This window comes from Periophthalmus magnuspinnatus, chromosome 13, assembly GCF_009829125.3.
Source record: "Periophthalmus magnuspinnatus isolate fPerMag1 chromosome 13, fPerMag1.2.pri, whole genome shotgun sequence".
Classification (NCBI taxonomy): domain Eukaryota; kingdom Metazoa; phylum Chordata; class Actinopteri; order Gobiiformes; family Gobiidae; genus Periophthalmus; species Periophthalmus magnuspinnatus.
The window spans coordinates 9,859,829-9,885,732 of NC_047138.1; the positions used below are offsets into that span (position 1 = coordinate 9,859,829).

The window sequence follows — 25,904 nt, forward strand, 5'->3', positions numbered from 1 at the left end:
TCAAAGGAAGGACAACATGACAACTGCTTTTCAGCATCAGTATCGTAGTTCCACCTTTAAAATGTGATATTTGTTTACAAATCCATGTTTATTTTGGTTTCGTAAATTTTCGAGAGATGCTGTTGCTATAGCAGCGAGTCACAACACTGCGCCAGACGTGAATAACGTCCAATCAGCGTGCGCCGTGAGTGTCACGTGGTTGGTGTCAGCGTGAGTTTGGTTTTAAATCATGTTGCCCGTGTCTACTTCAAACGACGCACAGGCACAGAGGGCAGAGCAGACTGGACACTTTTAAAAACAAGGATTAAACATGTTCAGCCGCATATTTAAAGAGTTTGAGGAAGATCCTTTTTTTAGGTAAGTAAATATTTAAACTTTGAGTGGTTATATGCTGAAAAGTCATTTCAGCCTATTAGTTAGGTTAGTTCTGTACATTTTACTCTTACCTGCAGCTTAACATTATCATTTTCCAGTTTCCTCAAAATGCATGTCCTATTTAGCGTTATTGTTCAGTCCTTGAATAGGCCTGTTCAAAATTGACCCATCATTTGCAAGTTTTGCATGGAAGGAATTTATGCTACTATAACGTTTGTTTTAAACGTGAGTCATGTTCGACCTGTAATTGATGTCCTCATATCAGATCTGCTGTGATGATTTGCCCTGTACCATAACTCTATAGCCTCATGTGGGCCTACCTTCAATCTGTGTCAAGCTCACTGGAACTTTCTCTTTTAGGGACTCTTTCCGTGCACATACGGAACATATGCAGCATTTTACGCGTAGCTTCTCCGAGCCATTCGATGCGTCTGTAATGCCCAGTCTGACGGACGGGACGAGCCAGGGCGGCAGGATGGCACAGTCCAACTCACCCCATGCCCTTACACAAAACCAACGGGTGAGAAGCACCAACTAACAGACCCCCCCTATGTGCTGGTGTCAGAGTTCATATAGTAGGCTGTAATAGTTCTCAGACAGGGCAAATTAAAACATCTTTCATCTATGGGTTATTACCACGCCACACAGTTATCCAAAGTACTACTCACTAATATGGGTCAGCAAAGTCTATATTATAAGAAGAAGGGCATCCCTCCCTCTTGGCCTTTAGGCAGTTATAGCTCAGACAATGCTATATATAGAACATTGTTCCACTGACACAGTGTTTCTTACACTACTACTATAGGTTTGTAACCACTATAGGTTTGTAACCTCTACATGTGCTCAAAAATGGTCTTTCTTGATGTGTGATTGTATATCAATCTTTTCCATTAAACTGTGGGGCAAATGAAATGTGTTTTTGTGTTGGTTGAACTTCAGTGGGAATCAGTCAGTAAATTGCTTCTGGGCTACTGACTGAGTTATGGCATTATGCTGGTCTGTATATTTGTACTTGATAATAATACACCCTAACCCTCTTAATTAGCATCATGCCATTAGCTGGCTCAAGTCAGCTGAGGACAAGTGGAATCTGCTGTTTGACATATTACTTCAGTGACAGTGTGTGCACTCGAGCTACAATGCAATATGCCCATTGAAAAGAAATTGCATCTAATATTAGTTAGCCTACTAAAAAGTATATCATTGTCTTAGACAATTCACTCAAAAGCTTGTGGTTTGAATGCATACAGTACACAGAGGCATTCCAAAATCTTTGATAACAGTGCAAGTTGCAAAAAATGCTGACTATTAAGTGCTGCAATCTGGGCCATATTCACAGGAGCCTGTAATGCACAGCAGTGGTCAAAAGACTGGGCTCTGATTCTGTGCGTTGGCTTTGTGAAGGCATTTGTGCAGATGTCATGGACTCTCTGTTTTGTCATTGTTGCTCTGTTGGTCCATCTGTTTGGCAGGACGTGCCTTGGCACTGCTGAAGCATTAGCAGCAAGATGACAGACATGTCCCTCTTACTCTGCTGGTCCAGTACCACTGTGCACACACAGTGTGTGCATACACAGACTGGCTTTGAAAACCTGCTTACAAGCACTGTTTCATACAGACTGTCACAGCAGGTCAAACAGCATATGCAAGCTGGTCCTCGCTCATGTTCTGTGCTTGGGCAAGTATTAGATTCCCAGTGGGAAAGGGAGCTCTGTATAACCCACTTCTCACATTGCCATGTGTCCTGCCAGTCGTGACTGCCTGTCCCATATCACCTTTCAAAGTAGCCACCTACTTGAATATTTGTTTATATTTAGGCATCACAAATGATAACAGAAAGTTGTTGTAGCAATAAAATTCACTGTTAAAGATGTACTGTGTACATTTTCTGGTGGAGATGTGCAACCTGCTTGTCTCTATAGAGGTGTTATTGCTTTGGTTGGAATGTTCCACAGTATACCATTAAACAGGTCTATTTAGCATTTTAGTTGCATCTGTGAAGTCTTTGTCTCTGGAAGACCATACATGATACCTGAAGTAAAAGAGATACCATCTCTAGGAGTTATACAAGGGCATTATTTCCTGTGTATTTTTACATTTAAAGTTGTTAAATTAACTAAAATAATATTGATGCCAGACCTGTATTGTGCTGTATAGTAATTGTATCGCTACTATTGTGGTTCTTAGAAATCAATATCGTATTATATCAAACTCTTAATGCAGATATACTTCTGTACAAGATGTGATTCTTTGTTCACACCAGTTACAGTTGTAGGTGCAGAATCGTAATAAGTTCTAGATACAAAAGAACAGCACAGGGTTACTTAAGCTCACATGTCTAAAATAATGTGTTAAAAGACCCCTGAGTGAAGATGTCTTATCTTGCATGCACCTCACTGACTCCTCTGCTTAAGCTAGATATAATGATAGCAGATATTTACTAGGCTTTTGTGGTTTGGATACAGTTAACATGTGTGGCTACATAGCATGGTACCATTTGTTTAACTGTGTTTTGCATTTGCCCAAAACAAAAAAGCAGATTTGGACTCAGTGACCCCGGCGAAGCCCTGCCCAGGACAGCCCACTGCAGCCTTCCGAGAATAAAGTTCAGCATTAAACTCCTGCTAATCTGTGACAACGCAGTCCAATTACGAATGGAGCACAAGTCATTCAACACCCAGTGGTTACGTACACTGCCTTGTGTCATACCCCTGAAAATGACACACGGTGCTATAGTTGTTGGGATAGTTGTGGGGTCATGAGCACCTGTGCATTTGAATACTGTAATGCTGGACTGGATTCAGCAGGCTTTAATTATATGCTTATATTGATCACTCTTTTACTCGTCCATGTGTATGCTGATCCAGATGGTGGCCTTGAACAAGCCACACGGGCATGCTGTATTGTCAAGTTTAGAAAGGGCTTTGTCAAGTAACAGCAAACCAGCAACCACCAAACATGAAGAGTGTTTCTAGGACTGTGCATTGGTTAGAAAATGCAGTTTCTTTGTTTTTAAAGATGTGTTTTCACTTCTGTTGTTTGTTCCCAGGATATGAGTCGGTCATTATTTTCATTCGGCAGCTTTGACAACACGGTCAGTATGTCTGGCTGTTGGTCACATGGCATGCTCTTTTTAAGAATAATATATTTTGTAAGCTTGTTTTTTGGGGGAAATTTAAGAAACAGTGATACAACCTTTTCAATTGACACCAAGATGTTTATGAGAAGGACACAGTCTAATTAAAAGTTTTGAAATATTTGTCTTAACTACTATGTAAATTCTTAAATGTTTCTGATACGGAACATTTTTTTGTGTTAATTAAATGTATGCATTATTTAGTTGTAAATGTTAAATGCGTCTTTACCATTATTGTTTTAGCCTGGCAAATCCAAAATGTATTTTTATCACTTTGAAAAATTTTGGAGAAGTGTGTAGTCTATATCCTAGGCAATTATTATGTTTATTCTTGCCTCTTTTTAAGAAGACTGGCTTGGCATGCATAGTATCATTTTGAATACTTGTACTTTATTCTTTTAAACAAAGCTATAATTTGTCATTTGAAATGCATGTTATTGCACCTGGTGAGAGTATTTATGATCCAGGAACACTTACTAAGTAGGTGTCAGTGACCTCTGGCTTTTTGTTGTTTGTGCAGGACCTGATGAGGAACCCTATTGGCATAGTCAACAATATGATCACTAATATGAGAAACAGAGTGGACATGCCGCGGGATTTTGTGAGTGTTTTTTGATTTGATTATTTTTGGCATGCATACAGCTGGTAGAACATTCTTAAATGTTTTTGTGTTTGCCAGGAGAATGGCCACTCTTTCAGCTCTTCATCAGTCATGACTTATTCTAAGGTTGGAAATGAGCCGCCCAAGGTCTTTCAGGCCAGCTCATCAACACTCCGTGCTCCTGGAGGGGTAAGTAAATCTCCATATTAAACAAGACATGACATACGATCTGAGTTTGGTAAGCTTTGACAAGGGCATCTGTCTGACCTTTTCTGGGCGTGCTTTCCATTCGCGTAGTTCTTGGATAATTGTACCAAATCGAGCTAAATGTCCGTTCAAGCTCTTCAATTATATCACACCATGGGGATTGCATATCAGGTTCTTCTGTATTTCCATCTGATTTATAATATTTGGTTTGGTATTGCACTTTAGATCAAGGAAACTCGTCAAGCCATCAAAGACTCTGAGAGCGGTTTGCAAAAGATGGCCATTGGTCACCACATTCAAGACAGGGGTCACATCATGGAAAAGAAGTTTAACAACAAAACCGGTGAAAAAGAATTCAACCAGGATTTTCAGAATCTAGATGAATGTATGTTTATGCCTCATGTTTATGCCTTCAAAAATCACTGCTCATTTTGACATATCATCGGTGGCTATCAGAGTTTGTGACGTTGCATATTTTCTGTCACCAGCTGAAGCAGAGGCATTTGATGAAGAATTTAAGCAAAAGGTGTCTACAGTTAAATCTGATGGCCACAGGTCTGTGTCTATTACATTTAACCAAGAGCAAGGTCACAGGTCAGTAATTCATTCTCTGCTCTAGAGAAGTGCACAGTCAAGATATTAAAGACATGTTCTGTTTTTTTCCCCACAGAGAACAACCCAGAATTGCTACAAAGAGAGAACCAGGCTCTAAAAGGCAATAAAGATCTCTATGTTATTATTAAACTGTTCAAAGCAATAAGCTATATACAACATAGTGCTCTGCATTCTCACGTACACACATAATATTCAGCTTTATTCTTTTCACCTATTCATAGTGTACAGTGTATTACCCTGCTATATATATTACCACACTTTTCTTTTGTTACTACAATAACGTCCTAGAAGAAGAAAGATTTGAAGCTAGATTTAGTTTCAACTACAACTTAACATAGACTATGTTTGCTTTAATTGAATACTACCTGCACAATTTAAAAGCAAATTAAAAACAAATACTGTGTCCAATATTACCACTGGATGGCCTGGAAACAAATGTGATTTATGTTGTTATAATACACTGTTTTACATTTTTTATATTGCCACTATTTTTTATCAAATTAATTATTTGTGAGGGCCATGCTGTATCACTTGCACAATTTGTGTGTTTGTTCTCATAATTTTGTTGAAACAATTTATTACTGTTGTTTACTAATTATTGCCACTTTTTTATTGATAGCCTTTCAGATTTTTCAGCTAAATCCCAAAGTTCATTATCTCATTCATTATGTTCAAAACAAACATGTGTCAATGAAATAATAAAAATATATTTAATGTATGTCTACAGAACATTTTAATTCACAGAAAGTGTGCATGTCTGTTATATGCTCATGTCATTTAGTGATATATGGATCAGAAATTAATTGTAGAATTACCGTACATTTTGGCTGGTAAATCTTTGCGAATTTTAAGTGATATTAAAACTTTATTTGTACTGTAAATGTGGGACACATTAAGATTCCATCTATGCGACAATGGCAATGTCCCCTTTACATTGTTTATAGATATAGATCAGGTTCAATTATAATCACAGCGCAGCTTATCTTGCTGTGGTTTTTTTTAGATTTATTGGTCAATGAAATGGGACTATTTCTACAATGTTGTTATGTAAAATCAAAAAAGACTCCTTATTTTTTCCATTTTATTATAAAAACAAGAGACAAAACTAAGTAATTACAACTCTACTGCCACCAGCTGGCTGGTTGAGGTCATAACATCTTTCCATATGAATAAATATACAAAACATGAAAAGCTGAGCTAAGAAACAGCAATGCAACCACAAATTACATGATTCCTTGAGGCTGTCCTTTCCCAGCTATCTTTTTAGAGCATTCTAGCAAAGCATTATGAATGTCTTTAGCACAAGAGATTTGAGACTTGATCATGCCAAGGTACTGAGCATAGGACATAGACTCTGTTTGCACGGTGTCAGGCTTAGTGGCTGTCGGTACCAAGTTTGGTGAATGTTTGGCACTATCAAGGCACTGGGAGAGGCACTCATACGCCAACCGCTGTAAGGAAAAGGAGAACAAAAAATATTAAATCAAGTTGAGTTTAGGACAAGTACTCTATTCATACTGTGCTGCTTACAGCCTATTGTGTTTTATCATGACATATGTGAATATTAACAATTGTATTTACACATGTGTGATATCTTACCAAACAAAGCTCAACCTGATCACAAAGGGCATAAAATTCTTCCAAGCTTTTATCAAAGCGTTGAACTGTGGAATCACTGCTTTCACTGGAGAGAACAGATTTCAAAATGTCATACAATTTCACAAAAAAACAAGTATTATTCGATAATTTATTTTTATTTAGTAGTTTTTGAATTGGGACAATGTAAACATTTACAATGTGCCAGTAGTAGCAATACAGCTTCTTTGAAACTGTGGTCCCCAGGCAAGGTGCACAATGCCAGCACAAAAAACAAAAGTAGTTTCTATAATTGTTACTTTTACCGTTGAGTAAACTTACATGCCATTGTCAATAGCAGTGTTATGAGCCAAATTTAGAGATGCAATCTTCATAAGGTTCTGTAAGAAGAAATAATACAATTTTCAATGGAAACCCATAGACTCAGATGTGTTTTCACAAGGCACGTCAGGTTCACATGGAGATCGCACCTGTAAACTCTCCTTCAGCTGTGGGATGAGCATCTTGAATCTATGGACTGGGTCAAAATCTTGACTAAGCTGCTGTTGTTGCTGTTGCTGAAGAGAATCGGGCTGTTGTACTCCTGGCTGAACCAGGCGCTGCTGCTGCTGTTGCTGCTGCTGCTGAGACGCCATCTTGATCAGGATGAATACAAAAACAGGAAGCCGCAAGTCATATCCGATTCTCATTTTCACAATAAAACGATGATGTGGGAAATATTCATGGGTGGGAAATACTTTATAACTTGAGAATTCAATCAAATGATTAATTTCTACGCTCTAAAACTCCAGTAGTATTTATTAATTGCGTGTGTGTTCAATGTTAGCACTGTTACTTTGGTGTCATTTTGCGGCTCGTGTTATTTTCAGCTGCAGAGGGAGGGCCCACTTCCTCCGCTCGTCTCTTCGCAGAAACCCCGTAGCACTAGCGCCGCACACAGCGCCATTCTGCAACACTGACCAAAATGGCAGGAGCCGATGGAGACGACTCTCTTTATCCTATCGCTGTTCTCATTGATGAGCTGCGAAACGAAGATGTACAGGTAAACGGCACGGTTTTGTTTGATGCATTGGTCTGTGGTTTTTACAGATCTACGAACAGTGCACTGGTTTCTTGCTAACTCGCTAGCATCAGTTAGCCTTAGCTACAGTTGAAGGCCCAGCGATCTCAATAAATCCCCAGGCCCATCCCATGAAAACCTCAGTATTTCTTTTGATGATGGCGATTGGTGAAAGTTCCTCGTGGTTCTTAACTTTTCGGTTATTACGACTATTTTACGGGGCACTACATGTAACCAGTGAGTGACACCCATGTAACGAGAAGTGCTTTTCTGTACCGCGAGCAGTGGTGCATCCATCCTACCCTTGGCAGCTCATTTAAAGCTAAATTAGCGCCTTCTTGGTGACATAAATTATGAATTTAATCCCCATTTCAGCCGAATTGAGGAAATCTTTATGCCACTTGTAGTATATTGATGTTTATTTTAGTTGACGGTATTTCTTCATTGTTTAAACGTACGTTGTATATGCTAACTAGCCCTCGGTGGTAAAGGCGCAGTTGTGTCCAACAGGACATAATATATTGTTAATTGGCGAAATAAGTTTGTAAAGGGTCTATTCAATAATTGTAATTTATGATGTTTCAGCTCCGACTGAATAGCATCAAGAAACTGTCAACTATTGCTCTTGCCCTTGGTGTAGAGAGGACTCGTACGGAACTCCTTCCCTTCCTCACAGGTGAAGGCACTTTTTTGAATTCTTTATTTATTTATTTTTTCATTCAAACAGTATCTCGTGAGTTCATTGTCACATTTTCAAAAAGAAAATCTCTTAATATCCTCTTTCTAGACACAATCTATGATGAAGATGAGGTGCTTTTGGCATTGGCAGAGCAGCTTGGTAACTTCACCATGCTGGTGGGGGGTCCAGAGTATGTCCACTGTCTATTGGTGAGTCAGCTGTTAATATCACCTTACAAATTGTTATGGGTGAAAACTAAAAAATGCTTACAAAGTTATAATGTGTTTTTTTGTCATTCTTACTTTTTGTGTTTTTCAGCCTCCTTTGGAAAGCCTAGCAACAGTAGAAGAGACTGTAGTGAGAGACAAAGCAGTGGACTCCCTGCGTAAGATCTCCGAGGAACACTCTTCAGTTGATCTAGAGGTTCACTTTGAGCCTCTGGTCAAGCGCCTGGCCAGTGGGGACTGGTTCACTTCACGTACATCTGCCTGTGGCCTATTTAGTGTTTGTTATCCTCGCGTCTCCAGCACTGTCAAAGCTGAGATTCGTCAGTAAGTGGCTAGGTTACAGTTGACTATAGAATACATAATACTAGTGTTTTATTAATGTTTCTTTGTTTGAAGGCATTTTCGAACCCTATGTTCAGATGATACACCTATGGTGCGTCGTGCCGCAGCATCTAAATTAGGAGAATTTGCTAAAGTCCTGGAGTTGGATTATGTAAAAAGTGACATAATTTCACTCTTCACTGCCCTGGCATCTGATGAGCAGGTATCAATATATTTTAACGATAAAAATCAGCTCCCCAGCTTTTACCCAGTGTTATATTTCTTTCCACACTGATAATGATCTGTTGTCTATTAGGACTCCGTTCGGTTGCTTGCAGTGGAGGCTTGTGTCAGCATTGCCACTCTGCTGCCCCAGGAGGACTTGGAGACTCTGGTGATGCCAACACTTCGTCAGGCCGCTGAAGACAAGTCCTGGAGGGTTCGCTACATGGTGGCTGACAAGTTCTCAGAGGTACTTTGTTATATTCATGTACGGAGCCTTTTGGCTACAATAATATCATGGGAGTCCTTAACATTGCCAGTATTTTGCAGTATTGAGACAATTTTACATTTTTTTTTTTAATCAAAGGCTATACTTGAAGAATTTCTTTATACACACTGAAATATAAATAAATAAATTGTATGTATATATACAAATACAAATTTGCTTTTAAAGTGAATGTTTTCCTCTATGCATTAGTATGTATTTATAAAACACACATAGGCTTTTCATTGAATTAAGCACAATATTCCATCAAAAGTAAAGTTATTTAAGATTGGATTGCCATAACCTTGTCCAAATAACATTCTCAGAAATGAGGCAGCTTTGTTTTTCTTGTTGTATCGGCAGATTCTTATTTGCTTGTGCTGTACTATCAATATTGGTATTGTAACTGGAAAAAGCTGGTTCGGTCCATTTCTATTCATGGGTTTCCACTTGCTATTTAAAGTTGATATCTTGAACGTCGAGAGGAGTCAGCTGAGGTAGCTCGGGCATCTGTTTAGGATGCCTCCTGGACGCCTCCCTAGGGAGATGTTCCAGGTATGTCCCACCGGGAGGAGGCCCCGGGGAAGACCCAGGACACGCTGGAGGGACTATGTCTCTCCGCTGGTCTGGGAATGCCTTGGGGTCCCACCGGAGGACGTGTCTGGGGTGAGGGAAGTCTGGGAGTCCCTGCTTAGACTGCTGCCCCCACGACCCGGCCCCGAATAAGCGGGAGAAAATAGATGGATGAATGGATCTTGAGAACTTCAACAATTCATAACAAATTAACCCTTTAAGGACTTAGCACACTATGGACCAGTATAGCTCACCTAGACTTTTCTTTTTTTTAGCCATAAAAATCATGTTAAAGGAAGTATCAGAATTTACTGCACTTTTTCACACAACTACCTCTATTTTACATATCCATCTGTATATTTTCTTTTACGCATCAAATAAATAACTGGGAAAACCCTCGCTGCACCCGCGCTCTCATTCGTCAACTTCGAGGGACAACAGAGGCAGATTACCGTAATGACGGTAAAATATTTAAATAGCCCCATGCCTCCGCTTTGAGACGCCGTTTAAATTTACATGAGAGCACAACTGGTTGCGGAGTTACGCTACTGGAACGTCCACAACTGCACTCTATCAGCGATGATAGCATCCGACGCTATAGGGTTAACATATCTTTTGAATGGGTTAATTTTCATTGCTCTGAAATGTATGGATTGTTGAGTTTTAGGCAACAACAATTATTACAATGGTGAGCCACTGTGTCACACACCACGCATGTTCTCAATTGGCGTAAAAACAGTAGAACATTGGTAATTATACTCTATACACCATTAGTCATATAATAATTTACAATCTTTGTCCTCAGCTCCAGAAAGCTGTTGGCCCAGAGATAACAAAGAATGACCTGGTTCCTGCTTTCCAAAATCTCCTGAAGGACTGTGAAGCTGAAGTCAGAGCTGCTGCTGCCAACAAAGTTAAAGGTACAAACATGTGGAAAATGGCACCGCTTGGAGTGTATATTTTTGTGACATGGCTACAATATTATTGATATGATTGGATTGTGGTTTCTTAAAGAATATTTATTTGATTGTACAGAATTCTGTGAGAATCTCCCAGAAGATAACAGAGAACAGATCATCATGACTCACATCTTGCCCTGTGTCAAGGTAACCAACTTTTTCCTGCTCTTAATTCCCTCCATTATTTCTCCAATAGTTTCGCCTTCTTCAGATTTTAAGTAAATCACATTGTGAACACAAGGTGGCAGTGTTGTATTCAGTCTTTTTATGACACATTAACAATGTTTACAAGTTTATTATTAATAAGATTAAGATTAATCTTTATATATATATATATATATATATATATATATATATATAAAAATAATTTTTTTTCAGTAAATTCCAATGTCTCTTGAGGCTTTTATTTATTATTTATTTTTACTGTAAATCATTGATTCTGAAGAAGGCGAAAAGAAAATTGCATTGCGCTCCACTGACCTTGTGTTAACTGTTTGTCGTTCCTCATCAGGAGCTTGTTTCAGACACAAACCAACATGTGAAGTCTGCCCTGGCCTCGGTCATCATGGGCCTGTCGACCATACTGGGCAAAGACAACACAATAGAGCACTTACTGCCACTGTTCTTGGCCCAGCTGAAGGACGAGGTATGCACCGCTTCATTGGTCTCTACAGTCCTGAAGAGTGTCTGTAGCTGCAGTATTTCTGTGCACAAGTTTTGGGTGGAACAGGCGAGACAGTTTAAAGCCTCTTAGTAGTAAGGCATTAGTGAACCATTTCATGTTGAATCTCTGCGGCAAGCAGCTAACTGTATGTGTGTGCTCATGGACATACTTGAACTACATTCATAGATTAGTCAGGCTAATGTTATTGCCTTGGTTTTGATCAGTTTTTTTTAACAAAATTACTTTGTTAGTGAAGCTCAAATGATTTTTCTTTTCAGTGCCCTGAGGTGCGTCTCAACATCATTTCTAACCTGGACTGTGTGAATGAGGTCATCGGCATCCGCCAACTCTCCCAGTCTCTGCTGCCCGCTATTGTGGAGCTGGCAGAGGATGCCAAGTGGAGGGTTCGCCTGGCTATCATAGAGTACATGCCCTTGTTGGCAGGACAACTGGTGAGTCACACAGCCTATGTCAAATCTACTGCAGTAATTACACAATAACCAACACAATAACCAACACAATAACCAACACAATATATCCAATCGAAAATGCCATTTAACTTAGTCACAAATAATACAATTATGTAGGTAATATAAAACCCTCTGTACAAAAACTAAATACCTTGTTATTGAATAAAAAAAAAAAATAATTTTTACACTGCTACAAAGACACAGGATTCGTAACTTATCTTAACTCTAAATGTTAATACTCCTGAACTCTTTGCAACACGTGTCAAAAAAAGTGCAGGTCAAATTGTATATTGATGAATAATCATCTAATTTGTTTTTATTAGGGAGTGGAGTTCTTTGATGAGAAACTCAACACTCTTTGCATGGCCTGGCTCATTGACCATGGTAAGTCTTTCATTTCATTTCATTTAAAAAGGTCTAAACTTTTGCAACCATTTGATGAGACCCCAAAAAACACGGTCTCCCTTTACTTCTGGGCTTTTTTCCTCAAACCATAAGAACCCTAATGCCCCTATCAACAGGGGACCAGCCCCTATAGTTGCAACTCACGCTATGCTGTTGACAAACCAGAACATTGCTTGTAACATGCGTTTAGTAGTGTTCTCTTCACATTGAGTTTTCCAATTAGACTAAGACATGCTGTTGTGAGGACAAAGAACTGACTGGGTTACATCATTGGAATGCTGCTGGTGTGGATCTGAGTGTCAGTGGTTTACTGAGGTTAGGCCTGTGCCACCATTATATAAGGCCAGTCTACACCACACAGCCCACACTGTGATCCCCGATACTATCACAATGTTAATCTCCTCATATGACACTTTTTCCACTCCCAGCTCAAAGGCTTTTTTGTAAAGAGTCCTCACTTATGAACTGTTGTTTCTTAAATCGGTGTTACCTAATGGCTAACTTTTGCACAGAAACAATTGCTTACACTTTACACTTTAAACTATAAATTTTTAACTTTGGATGAAGAAAGTAAAAATCTCTTCTTGACTCTAGACCAGTGGTTCTTAACTTGGGTTCGATCGAACCCTAGGGGTTCGGTGAGGCAGTCTCAGGGGTTCGGCGGAGGTCAAGACACACACCTGACTCATATGATTAGCGAACTGTGAGCGTCTCCAGACGTTGGCCCAATTCAACAAATGCACCCTTTGATGTGTCTATCGAAGTACCTGCCCAACTTAAATGAGCCATTTAAATGGCATAAAAACATAAAACGACATAAAAACGAAGAAAAGGAACAGACTTTGCTGTGAAAATGACATGAGAGTGGCACTTGCCAAGGTGAAGCCACGCGTTTCTGACCTGGTCTCTCAAACGCAACAGCAGAAGTCACACTGATTTGCAGTAAATATTCATTAGCGCAGGGGTCGGCAACCCGCGGCTCTTTCATCCTTATACTGCAGCTCTGCAAATTTCAAGTGTTTAATTGAAGTATATTTTATTTGTGTTAGTTCTTTTTTTATTGTAGTTTAAATTGAAAGATTATTGTGATCTTGAAATATTAAAATACAATATATTTACAATATATTTTCTTATTTTTCGTTGATTAAAATAAGCGTCATACTCGCAGAACAATGTTAAAAACAAACACTGCTCACGCCTCACAGACACGGCTCACAGTCCTGTGTAAAGACACAGCCCTGATTTTCAGATGCTGTGCACACAGGGGTCAGCAGCAGGTGGATCTTCACCGATGTAAAACTGTCGCCCGTCCCTCATGACGCGCTAATAAGCTTGTCCGTAGATGTATAATGAAAATCCTGAGAGAAAATCGCCACAGAAATCTATTTGATGTAGTGACAAGCACTGTTTCCTCCAAGCTGCACGCGTACGCAATTGCGCACTGCTGACACGGTCTCCGCGCACACAAAATCTGTGCTGCGCACAAAAAAGTCAAACCGGAGTTGAAAATAAAATAAACACACAACAATTCATTCTGCGCTATTTAGAGACCGGTGACGAGCTGCTCCGGACAATTATGTGATTCACACACGTATTTGCGCATCTTATCAACGTCATTGACAGGCGTCCTCATGTCCCACTCCCAGGGTTTTAGCCGATGTGACCGATGTGGAGTCAAGGCTCGCTGATGATTCTAAGTGCTGTTTAACCCCTTAACTTTCCGACGGCCCGTAGTTTTGCGTATTAAACATGACGAAATGGACAAAAGAAAGGAAGTACCCCCCCCGACCACCACCAATCATCACGCGCACACCACTTGGGTGAAGTGTCTTGCCTAAGAACACAATGACAGAAATTGGTCCGAGCGGTGGTCACAGTGGTCCATGGGACCGCTCAGGGAGTTTGTGTTTGCTCAGACTCGTGAAAAATTTGAGGGAAGATTGTACATAAGGTTAAAAATCTAAATAATTTCAGTGTGGTAGTATTATAAAAGGTCATGTCTTTGTAAAAATGTATGTAATTTGTTGTGAGTTCATGCATTGTATTGGTTTTATTCTTTGAACACAGTGATGTTATTGCATGGTTCATTTTGTGCACCAGTAAAATATACATATGTCTTGAATTAGAAAAAAAAAAAAATTATATATATATATAATTTTTTTTTTTTCAATAAACTAGGGTTCGGTGAATGTGCATATGAAACCGGTGGGGTTCAGTACCTCCAACAAGGTTAAGAACCACTGCTCTAGACTGATTAAAGCTCGTTAGAGAATGGGCGGTAGCAATGGAGAATGACTTTTCACATTGGGTATTACATTGCAAACATGTTTATTTTCAGTGTATGCCATCCGTGAGGCAGCCACCTGTAACCTTATGAAACTGGTGGAGAAATTTGGAGCAGAGTGGGCTCAGAACACCATCGTCCCCAAAGTCTTAGGAATGGCCAACGATCCCAACTACCTGCACAGGATGACCACTCTGTTCTGCATCAACGTGAGTCCGCAACCTCTCTTCCTTCCTGCTGTTCACCTTTGAAACCTCTAAGACTCCATACATGTGTGCCTGTAGGCTCTGTCAGAGGTGTGTGGACAGGACATCACCACTAAACACATGCTGCCCGTGGTGATGAAGATGTCTGACGACCAGGTGGCTAATGTGCGCTTCAATGTGGCCAAGTCTCTGCAGAAGATCGGCCCAGTCCTTGACAGCCAGTAAGTTCTTCTGGACTTTTCTCTTCAGATATAGCATTAAAAGTCAGACTAATGTTGTATTTGTTTTTCAGCACGCTTCAGACTCAAGTGAAGCCAGTGCTGGATAAACTGTCCACAGACAAAGATATGGATGTCAAGTACTTTGCCCAAGAGGCCCTCAGTGGTGAGTGTTTTCAAAATGGTTAATCAGTTAAATAGTTATGAGTTAAAAACTACTATAAATATCTCTCTGCAGTTCTGGCCCTATCATATCCACCCCACCACGAATAAACCAGACGCCCCCCATCAACAAACAACGTAAACACTTTTACAAGATATTTATTGATGTTCAGGAACAACTGGTTAATGTATAGAGAAAGCTGTTAATTGTTTTATCTTTTTTTTTTTTTTTTACTGTCCATGCTAGTCCATGTTCAGACCTCTTTGTAAATCTTTCTTTTCGCTGTAAATGGGCGCTTTTTCAACAGGCAAAGTGTGATGAAACTGCATTAAGTGGTGCATGCTTACTAATGTGCTGCTCCTCTGCTAGCTAGGCATCGCTAATCGGACCCCTCTCACATTCCTCCCTTCAACACCCTTTACCACTGTTGTACTTTAGCTCCGGTCTTTGCAGCATACCGCGTCCGTGTTAGCTAGCTTCTCCCAGGGCTAGACACCAGCTCTGAGCAGCAGATGGTGCAACAAGCTGTTTTTTGTCAAGCCTCTGAAATCCTCCTTCGATGCTCTTTGGCCAGAAAAGCTGCAGTGAAGTTCTGTCTACTCTTGGTGATTGGCCTCTGCCAGACCAAATTCAGTCATTTAGTTGGGTACTCAAAAAAGTTTTCTATCACTGCATGCAATCAGATTAGCCTTAAAATTGCATGTTCCAAATGATCTATAATGGTGTTGGCATTGTTTTATGTATAGTGCCCCTTGGAAAACTCCAAGAAACATGCAGGATTGGTCAAACAAATTAGTTAATTAAATATTATTGTAATAAGTTGAAAATAAAAAAAAAGCTAGAAAACTCTTTACTGTTTTGCATTTTGTGCCAATGACTTTGATAACCATAGCAATTTCTCTGAATATACACCTACCCGTTTCCTGTCCTGTTCAGTAAATAGCCAGACTGCACCCATACTTGGGACACAAGACCTTTGGCAGTCTATAGTAAATAATGTTAACAATTTTAGGGCCTAAACACTCAACAAAACCTTGTCACTGCTCTAGTCCTTCACTTACAACCTCACATTGCCTCGTTCTTCATTGTGCATCTATGACTGACCCTTTACAATGGAGAATGGTGCATGACAGTGGGACGGGCGTGGGCCTGTGTACGTAAGGATGCATAATGTTTTATTGTGGGGGTTGGAGTTGAGGCCGTCAGAAATGGGCTGAGTAAATGTATGATTTGTGTTGCAAAATGGACTCTTTGTCTCCCTCTGGTCTAATCGGACTGTTGATTTTTTCAGCACCCTTCTCCACGCATTTGTTGAGTAAACCTTGATCGTTGATTGTCCTTCTGTATCACAAACTGTGTTTTTATTTTGAATTCTCTCCACAGTTGGGATGCTGTACTACTGTATCTTGATCTGAATAAAGTAACATAACGGAAAAGACAAGCCTATGGCGTTATTACTGGTTAGATCATTACCTACTTGCTTGCCGTTATTACTGGCTATAAATGCTTTTAATGCCTACATAAGAGAACAGTGCACAAATTTTTGTATTTTGAATTTTTGTTCTACAATGAATCCTATATTTAGTTAATTTTTTTTTTTTATCTCTAGCTTGTTATTAACCCACTGCTCAATATTGTCTTTACTGTGTTATTTGGGGCCCACCTAGACATCTGTGCAGATGAAAGCTGGGGTCTTAAAGTCTGTTTTGGCCAAAGTGAACCACTGAGTAGGGATGGGTCTGCTGCTGACACCTGCCCCTCCTCGCCCCGACTACTGCTGCGGAGAGGAGTGCTTCAAAATAAGGGCTGGGTACAAAATGGACGCTTGTTTCCTGTCAGTAGTTTGGTCTACATAACAGTCATGGCACACTAAAAATAGTTTTTATAACATTTGTGGTTGTGGGTTGATTATTTACCCATAAATTGAGTGTGGCTACTTGTTAACATGAGTTTAGTTGTACAATCATAAAACACTGGTTTAATCAAATCGGGTACTAATACGGAGTTTCATAGATCTGTCTCAACATTCACTAATTTGATATTTTAGTGTATTTATTAGCTTTGCCCTCGACTCGTTGCTTCATTGCTATGTAAGACCAATATTTGTAATGATTAGGCTCATCTCAGCTCTGGTAGTGTAACCAGTTCATTTAGGGGTATATTTTAATAAGATTTTTCCTTCTTAATAAAATGTTAAAATTAAACCTTTGCTGTCTTACCGATGAGGCCTTATTCTGGCTTTAATCCCATTTAAAATCCTCTTTCCTCTTTCCTCCCCGTTTGGATTTTGCAGCGTGCCCAGTGTGTGTGGCACTAGTGGAAGAAAGGGTGTGAGCTCAGTCCTTGACAGCTCTGAGAAGTGTGACGTCAATGCAGCTGCCTCCCAGAACTGTGTCATCTATAATGAAAGGTCCCCACTCCGCGCGCACACACACACACACACACACACACACACACATAGACACTCTCTCACACAGACATGGTGAGGTCATTGGCGCTCTGAGTGACAAATGACAAGAATCAGTCTACCATTTCTCCTCACTCACCTTGTCTGGTCTTGTTCGTATTAAGTTGTCTTTCTGCCTTCTGTCGGAGCACACTTTATTGACAAGGGAAAATCACTCACGCAAACAGCAGCTCCCTGACAGTGACATCAAGGCAGCCCTCCAGGTTGAAGAGGTTTTTTTTTTCCTTGCACTACTGGGTCAGCAATACTGGGACTACTGACTCTGTCCATCTGCTGGTCGTCATGTGTTCAACCAAAAAGCTTAATAGAAGTGAATCAAAACAAATAATAGACTTACAAGTACAGTGTGACCTTCAGTTGTAAGATTTCCCATTGTCTTTTATTTGTGAAGGCTATATCTTCACAAACAACTACTGCATGTACGTCACTGTTCACGGATATGTCCCTGGCCAGAGCAGCTTGTTTGGGAAAAAAAATATATATTAGAAAAGATTTTGCACATTTGTCTCGACCCCATTTTGGTTTCATCCTGAGCAGTTTTCTGTCTGATCTTCTGCAGTACCATGTTGTCATCCGCTCTCCTCCCGTTACCATAGCGACCATTGATGTCATTACAGTATACTTTGCCCCCCAATCACTTGAATAGACTCTGATATTGTAAGTCTTTTTTTTTTTTTTTTAGCTTTTTTCTACTCCATAGAAAACATGATTAGTGCTGTCTGTCCTTGTATCGGTTCTTTCTTTTCGATCTTGTCATGTCCCCAAGGGTGTCTGTGACAAGGAGGGCTTCAGGAGGTTTCAAAACCAGGTCTATAAATAACTGCTCTAAAAAGACATGAAGCATCTTTTGTTTAATATGGTTGTGCAATACTATTGATGATGGGAACAGACCATTCAGAGCATTTTCAAAATCTGTACTTCTATGATAATATACTTTCTATTAAAATCTCTGCATTTTCCATATAATGCTGCAACTTGTTGAGAGTAATGGGTGAACTCCACATTTAAACATGGGTCTTGGTCAGGATTACCAATCGCTACAGCACAATTCTGCACGTTTTAAGGTTGACAGGAAAAGATCTGAGACTTGTTTAGTTCTGCAAGTGTCCCGATTTACATCTGGTTTGGTTTCGTACCAATTTCTCGAAAGCCACAAATTCTCTGAGGTAGTACTTGGTGTGACAAGTTTAAGAAAGAACTAAGCCAATTTTATACTTAGTCATTCAGGATGTGTGCTTGAGTATGCTGTGACAGGACCCAGCCCGTGTGCAGCAGCAGAGCCCCCTCCATCCAACCTCACCTCCGCGCTGTATTAGCAGGATTAGCTGTTCTCTGTCTGAGTGGGCTGATTGGATTGACGTCTTCTCTCGACATGATCCTTTTCGTACAACTGGAACAAACGTCAGACTGCCAAGACACACCCCTTTCAGTGCCCCACACAAAAATTTGGATTTGACCTTCAAATACCCTTCACCGTTGCATCAGTCTTGTCACCCACTGCTGCAAAATGACTGCACTGCCAACCCTTTGTCAGACAAGTTTTGTAGCTAGCGGAAAGATCAGTGAAGGTAGTCTGCCATTATAAGGCCAGAGATATGTGAGAGCCGAGACTTAATTGCAAGAGGTCCTCAATCTGCCCTCACCTGGACACTGTTTAAATGTCTGTCCAGGGACTAGTGCAGAACAATTAGAAGAACAAACAGCTTTATAATCTACCAGAAACATGCACCTTCAGAGACCCGACCTTCACATTTGTCAAAGTAACAGCTTCAATTAATGTTGTGTCTGGCCTAATGTTTACTGTTTTGAATAATGAAGACACATAACCAGTTGGGAAGAATGTTTATATTTTTACTCAAGAAATTTAGTAAAGTTGATTTCAGAATATATTTTTTTATTTATGAGAAGTCTCTTTTTCAGCTTCTGAGGGGCAAAGTGGGTAGTAGTTGCTGTTACGCCATTGTTATTGCTATTTTTTTATGAATGTGAACTGGTTTCAAGATGATATAACATCGAGGTATGAAGGTAGCCCTAATAAGCTTAAGCTTCAGACTTCACCTTTTCGGTCTTTTTGCATGTTAAATATTACTGTTTCTGGAATAATGTCAGAATATACCTGTAACTGAAATAAGCGATTCAATCCTAGTAGTTATAATAATGCACTGGATTTATATAGAGTCTCTCAAGACACCCAAAGCACTTAACACTGCATTATTCATTCACATCAAACTGTTATTGTGGCTACAGCTGCCCTGGGGTGGTCTGAAGGTAGCTAGCGATGTTGCCAATCTGGGCCATCTGACCCTCTGGTCACCACCAATGAGATTGGCATTCTCAAGGTGGTTTGGCTCCAGTGGTGTTACTAGTTGTAGATGAGGTAATTGTGTAGCAAACCAGTACAGCTGGTTTAATTGAAACTGCTTCATGTCGCAAAATAGCATTGTACAAGCATCAAGAGACACAATTTCAGGAGTTATTTGTGTGAATACTTCACTCATACCTTTTTAATTAATGTTTAGATTTTGACCACTTTGTCTTGCACCTCAGTAATGTGTTTTCTTGTTGTTGTTGTTTTGTTTGTTGTTGTGCATGTTTGCAGAAAAGGGATAGCCTATATTGAAACAAAAACTTGATTGTTCAACAAAGGATGGTCGTGCTGGGCAGTTCTCCATGGGTGCTTCAAATGATTTCTTGTTCAACTATGAGTCAACAGTTTATATGAAGCACTTGTGAATCATTTTTCCAGGCCATTAACTCACTCCCACATAGCACAGCCCTGGGGTGCGATCAGACAGGTGTAGCTGCTACTTACTGCCTACAGGACAATTGGATTACACTGAGCAGGCTGTGCTATGTGGACACACTGTACTGAATGTGTCAGCATTTAAAGTGACAAATACAATGATAGGTACTTCTAACTGGGTGGAGATTTCAGACAGTTGTTGGATATTGGTTGCAACCTTAGTAATCAGATTTCTGTAAATTAAAGATTAGAATGATTGGACATGTTATGATTTTATCTCATTCTTCCCCTCAAAACATTTCCAAACATAAAACATTTTGTCTCATTTGACCTCTAGTCCGGTAGGTAGTTCAAAATGTAGTTCAGAGGACTTTAAACAAATGTCATGTTTTTTCATCCACAATGGAGTCATGTGTAGTGACTGTGCATAAAGGTTATGCTACTTAAATGCATAAACTTTGTTCAAGTGATCTGACACTTGGAAAATGTAATATCAATCGCATAATGAAAAACACAGCAAGTCACACATCTCAATAAACTTTTTTAATCTCAACAGCAAGTTAGCTTATGTGCGGTCAACACCAATTAAGGTAAATATAAAACTGAATTTCTATTAATAGATTGATGTTTTCATCAGCAGGAGGTGAAATAATGATACCTGGAAACACAACCACTAGAACTGCCATGTTTTAAGTATTCAACTAGAGAGATATTGCTATAATACTTTAATATGGCGTACACTGATTGACCAACAAGAAGCGGTACGGTAGAGAAGCTGACTCCACATGGTGGTCGTACAAGGAAACATCTGAGGGACTTTGGTTTTCTGTACCTTAGTAAAAAACCTGGCTCTACTCAGGTTTTCAAAAATATAATAAAATAATCCTGAAAAGGGTAAAAAACACAACAATGCTTGAATTTTGATTGAAAATAAGTAAAAGGCACACGGAACACTAATCAACACAAAGTGAGTCGTAAGCGTGCGCTGAAGACCCATACGCTCCTAATTTGTACAAAGTGTTGCTCACATGGATTAAATAAACAATCACATAAAACATTACTGTGTGTATTGTGTCCATTATTCATGAGGAAGAGAGAGGAGAAAGGTGTTTCCTATGGATTTCACTTTGTTTCATCTGACAGGAAATGACAGATACAACCGCTTTCAGCTCTCCTTCCCCCTTGTTCTCAAAGTGCTCCAGTATTTGACTTCCACAGATCAACCCCTGGTTCAAAAATACAACAGACAACAATATACATGGACCTAAAGGTGAAATCCAGCCTTTTGTCCTTTTATCATGTGGAGAGAAGGAGGTATAATCATTAATATGAAGAACACTTCACAGCATTCTTAGGGGGTGGGGCTTTAATGTAAATAGTGCTACTAGTGTCTGTCTCAACATTCATTATGGTCATAATTTGTTATACCACTTAAGAGATGCTTTATCATAAGAAAAATGTAAATATTTGATATTCAAATGAGCATTTTAGACCCTTCATTATGACATTTGTAAATCTCTAAAGAGTAGAGTTTTGAAGCTTAAGGTGGTGGATTTCTCCTTTATGCCCTGCATGGGACTACAACCATAGTTGGTCCATAAATTATAGCCATTGCCACAACGTGCAATCACTATAAAAATAACGGTGTACATTAGAGTATGGTTTCAGAGAGGCTCTGATCACATACATGCTTACATGTGTCATTTTGTGCTGAGAAAACGGGCTCCGTCATGATGTGAATTTGCTGTCACATGAACTCTGTCCTACAGGTGCCTAAGCACCCACAGCGTCAGGACAAACATTCTTTAAAAGAAACTAATGTTTGGAATCCTTAGGGGCTCATTCTGAGATTCAAAACACGATTAAAGACTTCATTGGGTCAAAGCAGAGACATGACTGGAGCACAGAGGATGTCCACAAGAACGAGCAGCATCTAAGCTACAACTGTGCACTGGTGCAATACTGTGTCATTTATGATCCATGACAAACAAATAATACAGATTTGAAGAGGTGAAGTCAGATTTGTGCAAAAGAATCACTTTCAAACTCAAACACACACACATATCCCACACGCTCCGGCCCGGAGCCATAATCTGTGGTTACTTCATCTGCTCCAGTGATGTCACTGCGCTAAACAAAAGGTCCTGGGAACCAATACAAGTACAGGTGAGGCATCATTCATAATCCCTACACATCAAGGATTATAATATATTGCTTCAGTATTGCCACATGATTATATTTGAGAGTCTAACACCACAACCTCATACTTCATTCTTAATTACATCAGCCCTCATTTATCTGCTAATGCAGCATCCACAGTTTTAACTATAAAACAAATGTGCAAGCTCTTTGAGAAACATCTGCGATTAGCACTAAGTGTAATGACAGTGTGCAGCCTCTGCTGGAAGTTGGGGAAGTAGCTCAGTAGTGTAAGCTCCATTAGATTCAGTAGTTACATGTTTTAAAATGAAGAAAAATGTACATGATTGGTACTTCATAAGTCAGAATGTAGTTTAGGCTCAAGTGCACATTGTGGAAATTAGAGGCTTCATAGAGCAACACTTCAAATGTTTACATTCAATAAAAGTCTATTTGTTTAGAATGTGTGGTGTGCATCACAACAGCAAGACAAATGAGGGCTCCTTTCTCAAATGTTATTTTTGAAAAGCAACTCCACAAATAGATTTCAATAAACAGTCTGTTGTTTGTTGCTGTGTCCTATTTCAAATATAAAAAGCACTACTAGCCTTTGTGCTTTTGGTTGCTAGTCTTAAATGAGTCCACTTTTGACCATTCATGCATGGCCCGCATATGTGGATATGCAGTCCCTCCTTCACAAGGCGCTCCATCCTCTCAGGTACAGCGCTGAGCAGTACATCTGCTGCTGCCTCCGAGTGTGGAGGACAGGAGAACAGCGAGAAGGGGAGGTAGGCTAAGGGAGGATTTTGGTACAAAGATCCTGACAACTAAGAAACAGATTGTACTAGTCATACAAAAATTAACACTTGTCATTCCTTCCCTGTTGCACATGACCTCCACTTACATCTCTATAATGCTGCCAGACATCTCTTTGCTTAACACTGATTTGAAATGAGAGCCACACTGTAGCTTCAGTTGACCAGTACAAAGCCGTGCTGAGAGTCCACAGTCTCCATCATCTCAGTGTCCAGGATGGAGGCCTGCAGCTCGGCTGCAGGATCACCCTCGGATGCAGAGGGGGGCATGGGGCACGTCTCCAGGGGGAAGTCGTACTGCTCTGTCAGGGCCTCTGCGGACATGGGGCAGAGTGGCTGCTCACAGCCTGGGTGGTAGCTGTAGCCCAGAGCACTGACATCCGACTGTAGGGGGTTGATTTGGAGCGAGGGAGTCATGTGAGAGGGGTAGTGATGGGGGTTCATGTAAGGCTCGTACAGCAGCCCATCGCTGGGCTCCAGCAAGGGGCTCAGGCTGTGCGGATGGTAGAAGGGAGAGGAGGCCTGGGCAGGTCCTGGCTGTGGCTGATGGGAGGTGCTCTGCTCTGCAGGACCACCAGGAGAGAAGGAGCCCTCAGCTATCTGCATCTGATTGAAGTAGGTCTGCAGGCCCATTCCCTGTGACTGCTGCTGCAGGTACATCCGCTTCTGGTTCAGTCTGTGGGGACATGCCCAGAGCCACTTACAACATAACATCATTTTGAGTCATTATCATTAAGTATTGTGTATTTAGCATTCAGTCACAAGCAGAAGCATGGGCCAACTTTTCATGGGAATGAGAATGAGAATACAGAACAAGCCAACTCGAATGTGCCATGTTATGTTCATTGTACAAAAGGTTTGCTCAAACACTAAATCAAACCTCTCCATGCACAATGCTTGCAGAACTGCTTCAGATGAAAAGCCAACTTAGGATCAATAAATGATAGATGGACATTGCTTGTGTGGAGTCTATGGGCTTGCCCAAAACTCATATTATAAACATGGGCTTTGACTCTGACACATGTAATTATTTAGGACCACAAACTGAAATGATCACATCTAATTCAAAATGGACATGGCCTTTTGTTTTCAGTTGTTTCAAACCCATTTAATGTCTATGTTATGCCATACAATGTTTAGGTCAAAAAAAGGAGTCTAGAAATTACAATTAAATATGAGTCTGTACAATACCTGTGTTCCTGCAGTTGTTGCTCTAAACTTCGAGGAGTCTCCTTACAGAAAAGCTGGCAGCTAGCAGGACTGTTAGCCATGACACTTGCCTTCAGGACAAAAGAAAATTTGGACTGATGACTGATGGTCATTTTTGCTCATAAAAAGTTAAGCATTAATCATGACTGAAATAATCAGTCGTGTGAATATTGTGTTTCTAGAGCAGGGGTCACCAACCCTATGCCCGCGGGCGCCATGTCGCCCCCAAGCCCCACATGAGTCGCCCGCAGACCGGTTCTAAAAATAGCACAACTCACTAATGAGCTACATCTAAAATTTAATTTTATTCTGTTGCTTTTTTTTTTTTTTTTTAAATCACCCTTGCGTTTATATAGATTTAAAAATGACAATATCTTAAATATATGTTCATTATACGTGAAGTTTAGATAAGGTAAGGTGAACTTTGACCTACTCACTTCAAAGGTCAGTATTGTGCGCGTGACAAAACCGGTGCTCCGCTCGCGAGCGCTGTGAGGATGCGCTGAAAGCAGTTTCTTACTCCAAAACATGGTAGAAAATAAAGAGATCACTTTCACAACGATTTAAGACTATAAAAGAAACTTGCGCGTAAACCTGCGCGTATCTCGAGCGGAGCGACTGTGGTGACGGCAAAGCGGCACAATGTGGAAGGACACTTCACTACGTCTCACAAAGCTCCACACTAACTACCCACGGGGACGCGCACTCCCCACGGGGGCGCACACTATGGGCAGAACAAGCCCAGAGCTAAACGCAGCTTTGGGTAAACAACAGGCTTTTTTTCACGACACCGGTGAAAAAGTCAAACAACGCAACCGAGATTTATTTAAAAATATGTAAGCTTATTTTTCTTTAACATTACATAATTGATAACTTTATGAAACATGGTGCAATGTATATTATTTATGTTTTGTTAAAAAGGTTTGTCAATGGATAGTGAAAATGGGATACTTTTCCTGTGAGATGTAGTGATGTAAGTGTCGTCTGGAAATTTAACAATTACTAAGATTAGTAAAGTTAAAGTGCTGAATACTGATATCTGTTTCCCTCCTTGCTCATTGTTGATAATTATTTTGAGAAATCATTAATGTGATCAGTGTCTTGCAACATGATCAGTGTCTTCACATAGACGATTATCATTTATCATTATTAATAATGTATAACTAAAGGCAAACTGAGAAAATGTATTATTTCAGAAGAGCGTATCAAACTGGTAGCCCTACGTATGACTCAGTGCCCATAAAGTAGCTCTCAGGTTAAAAAAGGTTGGTGACCCCTGTTCTAG

At 40.1% G+C, this 25,904-nt stretch overlaps 4 protein-coding genes across 4 annotated transcripts in view; 2 read left to right on the plus strand and 2 right to left on the minus strand.

Annotated features, from left to right (window-relative positions):
* Positions 1–253: 253 nt before the first annotated feature.
* Positions 254–5,090, plus strand: mlf1 (myeloid leukemia factor 1). The gene is made up of 8 exons (XM_033977703.2): positions 254–357; positions 736–895; positions 3,425–3,469; positions 4,032–4,112; positions 4,191–4,301; positions 4,545–4,704; positions 4,808–4,913; positions 4,990–5,090. The coding sequence occupies exons 1-8, from the start codon at positions 311–313 to the stop codon at positions 5,039–5,041; spliced, it is 762 nt and encodes a 253-aa protein (XP_033833594.1). The 5' UTR covers positions 254–310; the 3' UTR covers positions 5,042–5,090.
* Positions 5,091–6,001: 911 nt separating this feature from the next.
* med29 (mediator complex subunit 29) lies at positions 6,002–7,180 on the minus strand. Its single transcript, XM_033977702.2, has 4 exons — positions 7,001–7,180; positions 6,852–6,910; positions 6,534–6,618; positions 6,002–6,385 (listed from the first exon to the last, which is right to left on the minus strand). The coding sequence occupies exons 1-4, from the start codon at positions 7,163–7,165 to the stop codon at positions 6,158–6,160; spliced, it is 537 nt and encodes a 178-aa protein (XP_033833593.1). The 5' UTR covers positions 7,166–7,180; the 3' UTR covers positions 6,002–6,157.
* Positions 7,181–7,215: 35 nt separating this feature from the next.
* ppp2r1bb (protein phosphatase 2, regulatory subunit A, beta b) lies at positions 7,216–16,687 on the plus strand. The gene is made up of 15 exons (XM_033977699.2): positions 7,216–7,572; positions 8,176–8,266; positions 8,378–8,478; positions 8,588–8,820; positions 8,893–9,040; positions 9,134–9,289; positions 10,683–10,797; positions 10,913–10,983; positions 11,348–11,482; positions 11,779–11,952; positions 12,294–12,354; positions 14,714–14,868; positions 14,944–15,086; positions 15,158–15,249; positions 15,322–16,687. Exons 1-15 carry the CDS (start codon positions 7,495–7,497, stop codon positions 15,354–15,356), a joined length of 1,788 nt encoding a protein of 595 aa, XP_033833590.1. The 5' UTR covers positions 7,216–7,494; the 3' UTR covers positions 15,357–16,687.
* Positions 16,688–21,143: 4,456 nt separating this feature from the next.
* sik2b (salt-inducible kinase 2b) overlaps positions 21,144–25,904 on the minus strand; it is a 29,593-nt gene continuing 24,832 nt past the window's right edge. Inside the window, exons 14-15 of the mRNA XM_033977696.2 lie at positions 24,602–24,690; positions 21,144–24,086 (exon numbers count right to left, since the gene is read on the minus strand). Of these exons, the coding sequence (XP_033833587.1) occupies positions 23,567–24,086; positions 24,602–24,690 (609 nt within the window). The 3' untranslated portion in view covers positions 21,144–23,566. The remainder of the gene's footprint in view (positions 24,087–24,601; positions 24,691–25,904) is intronic.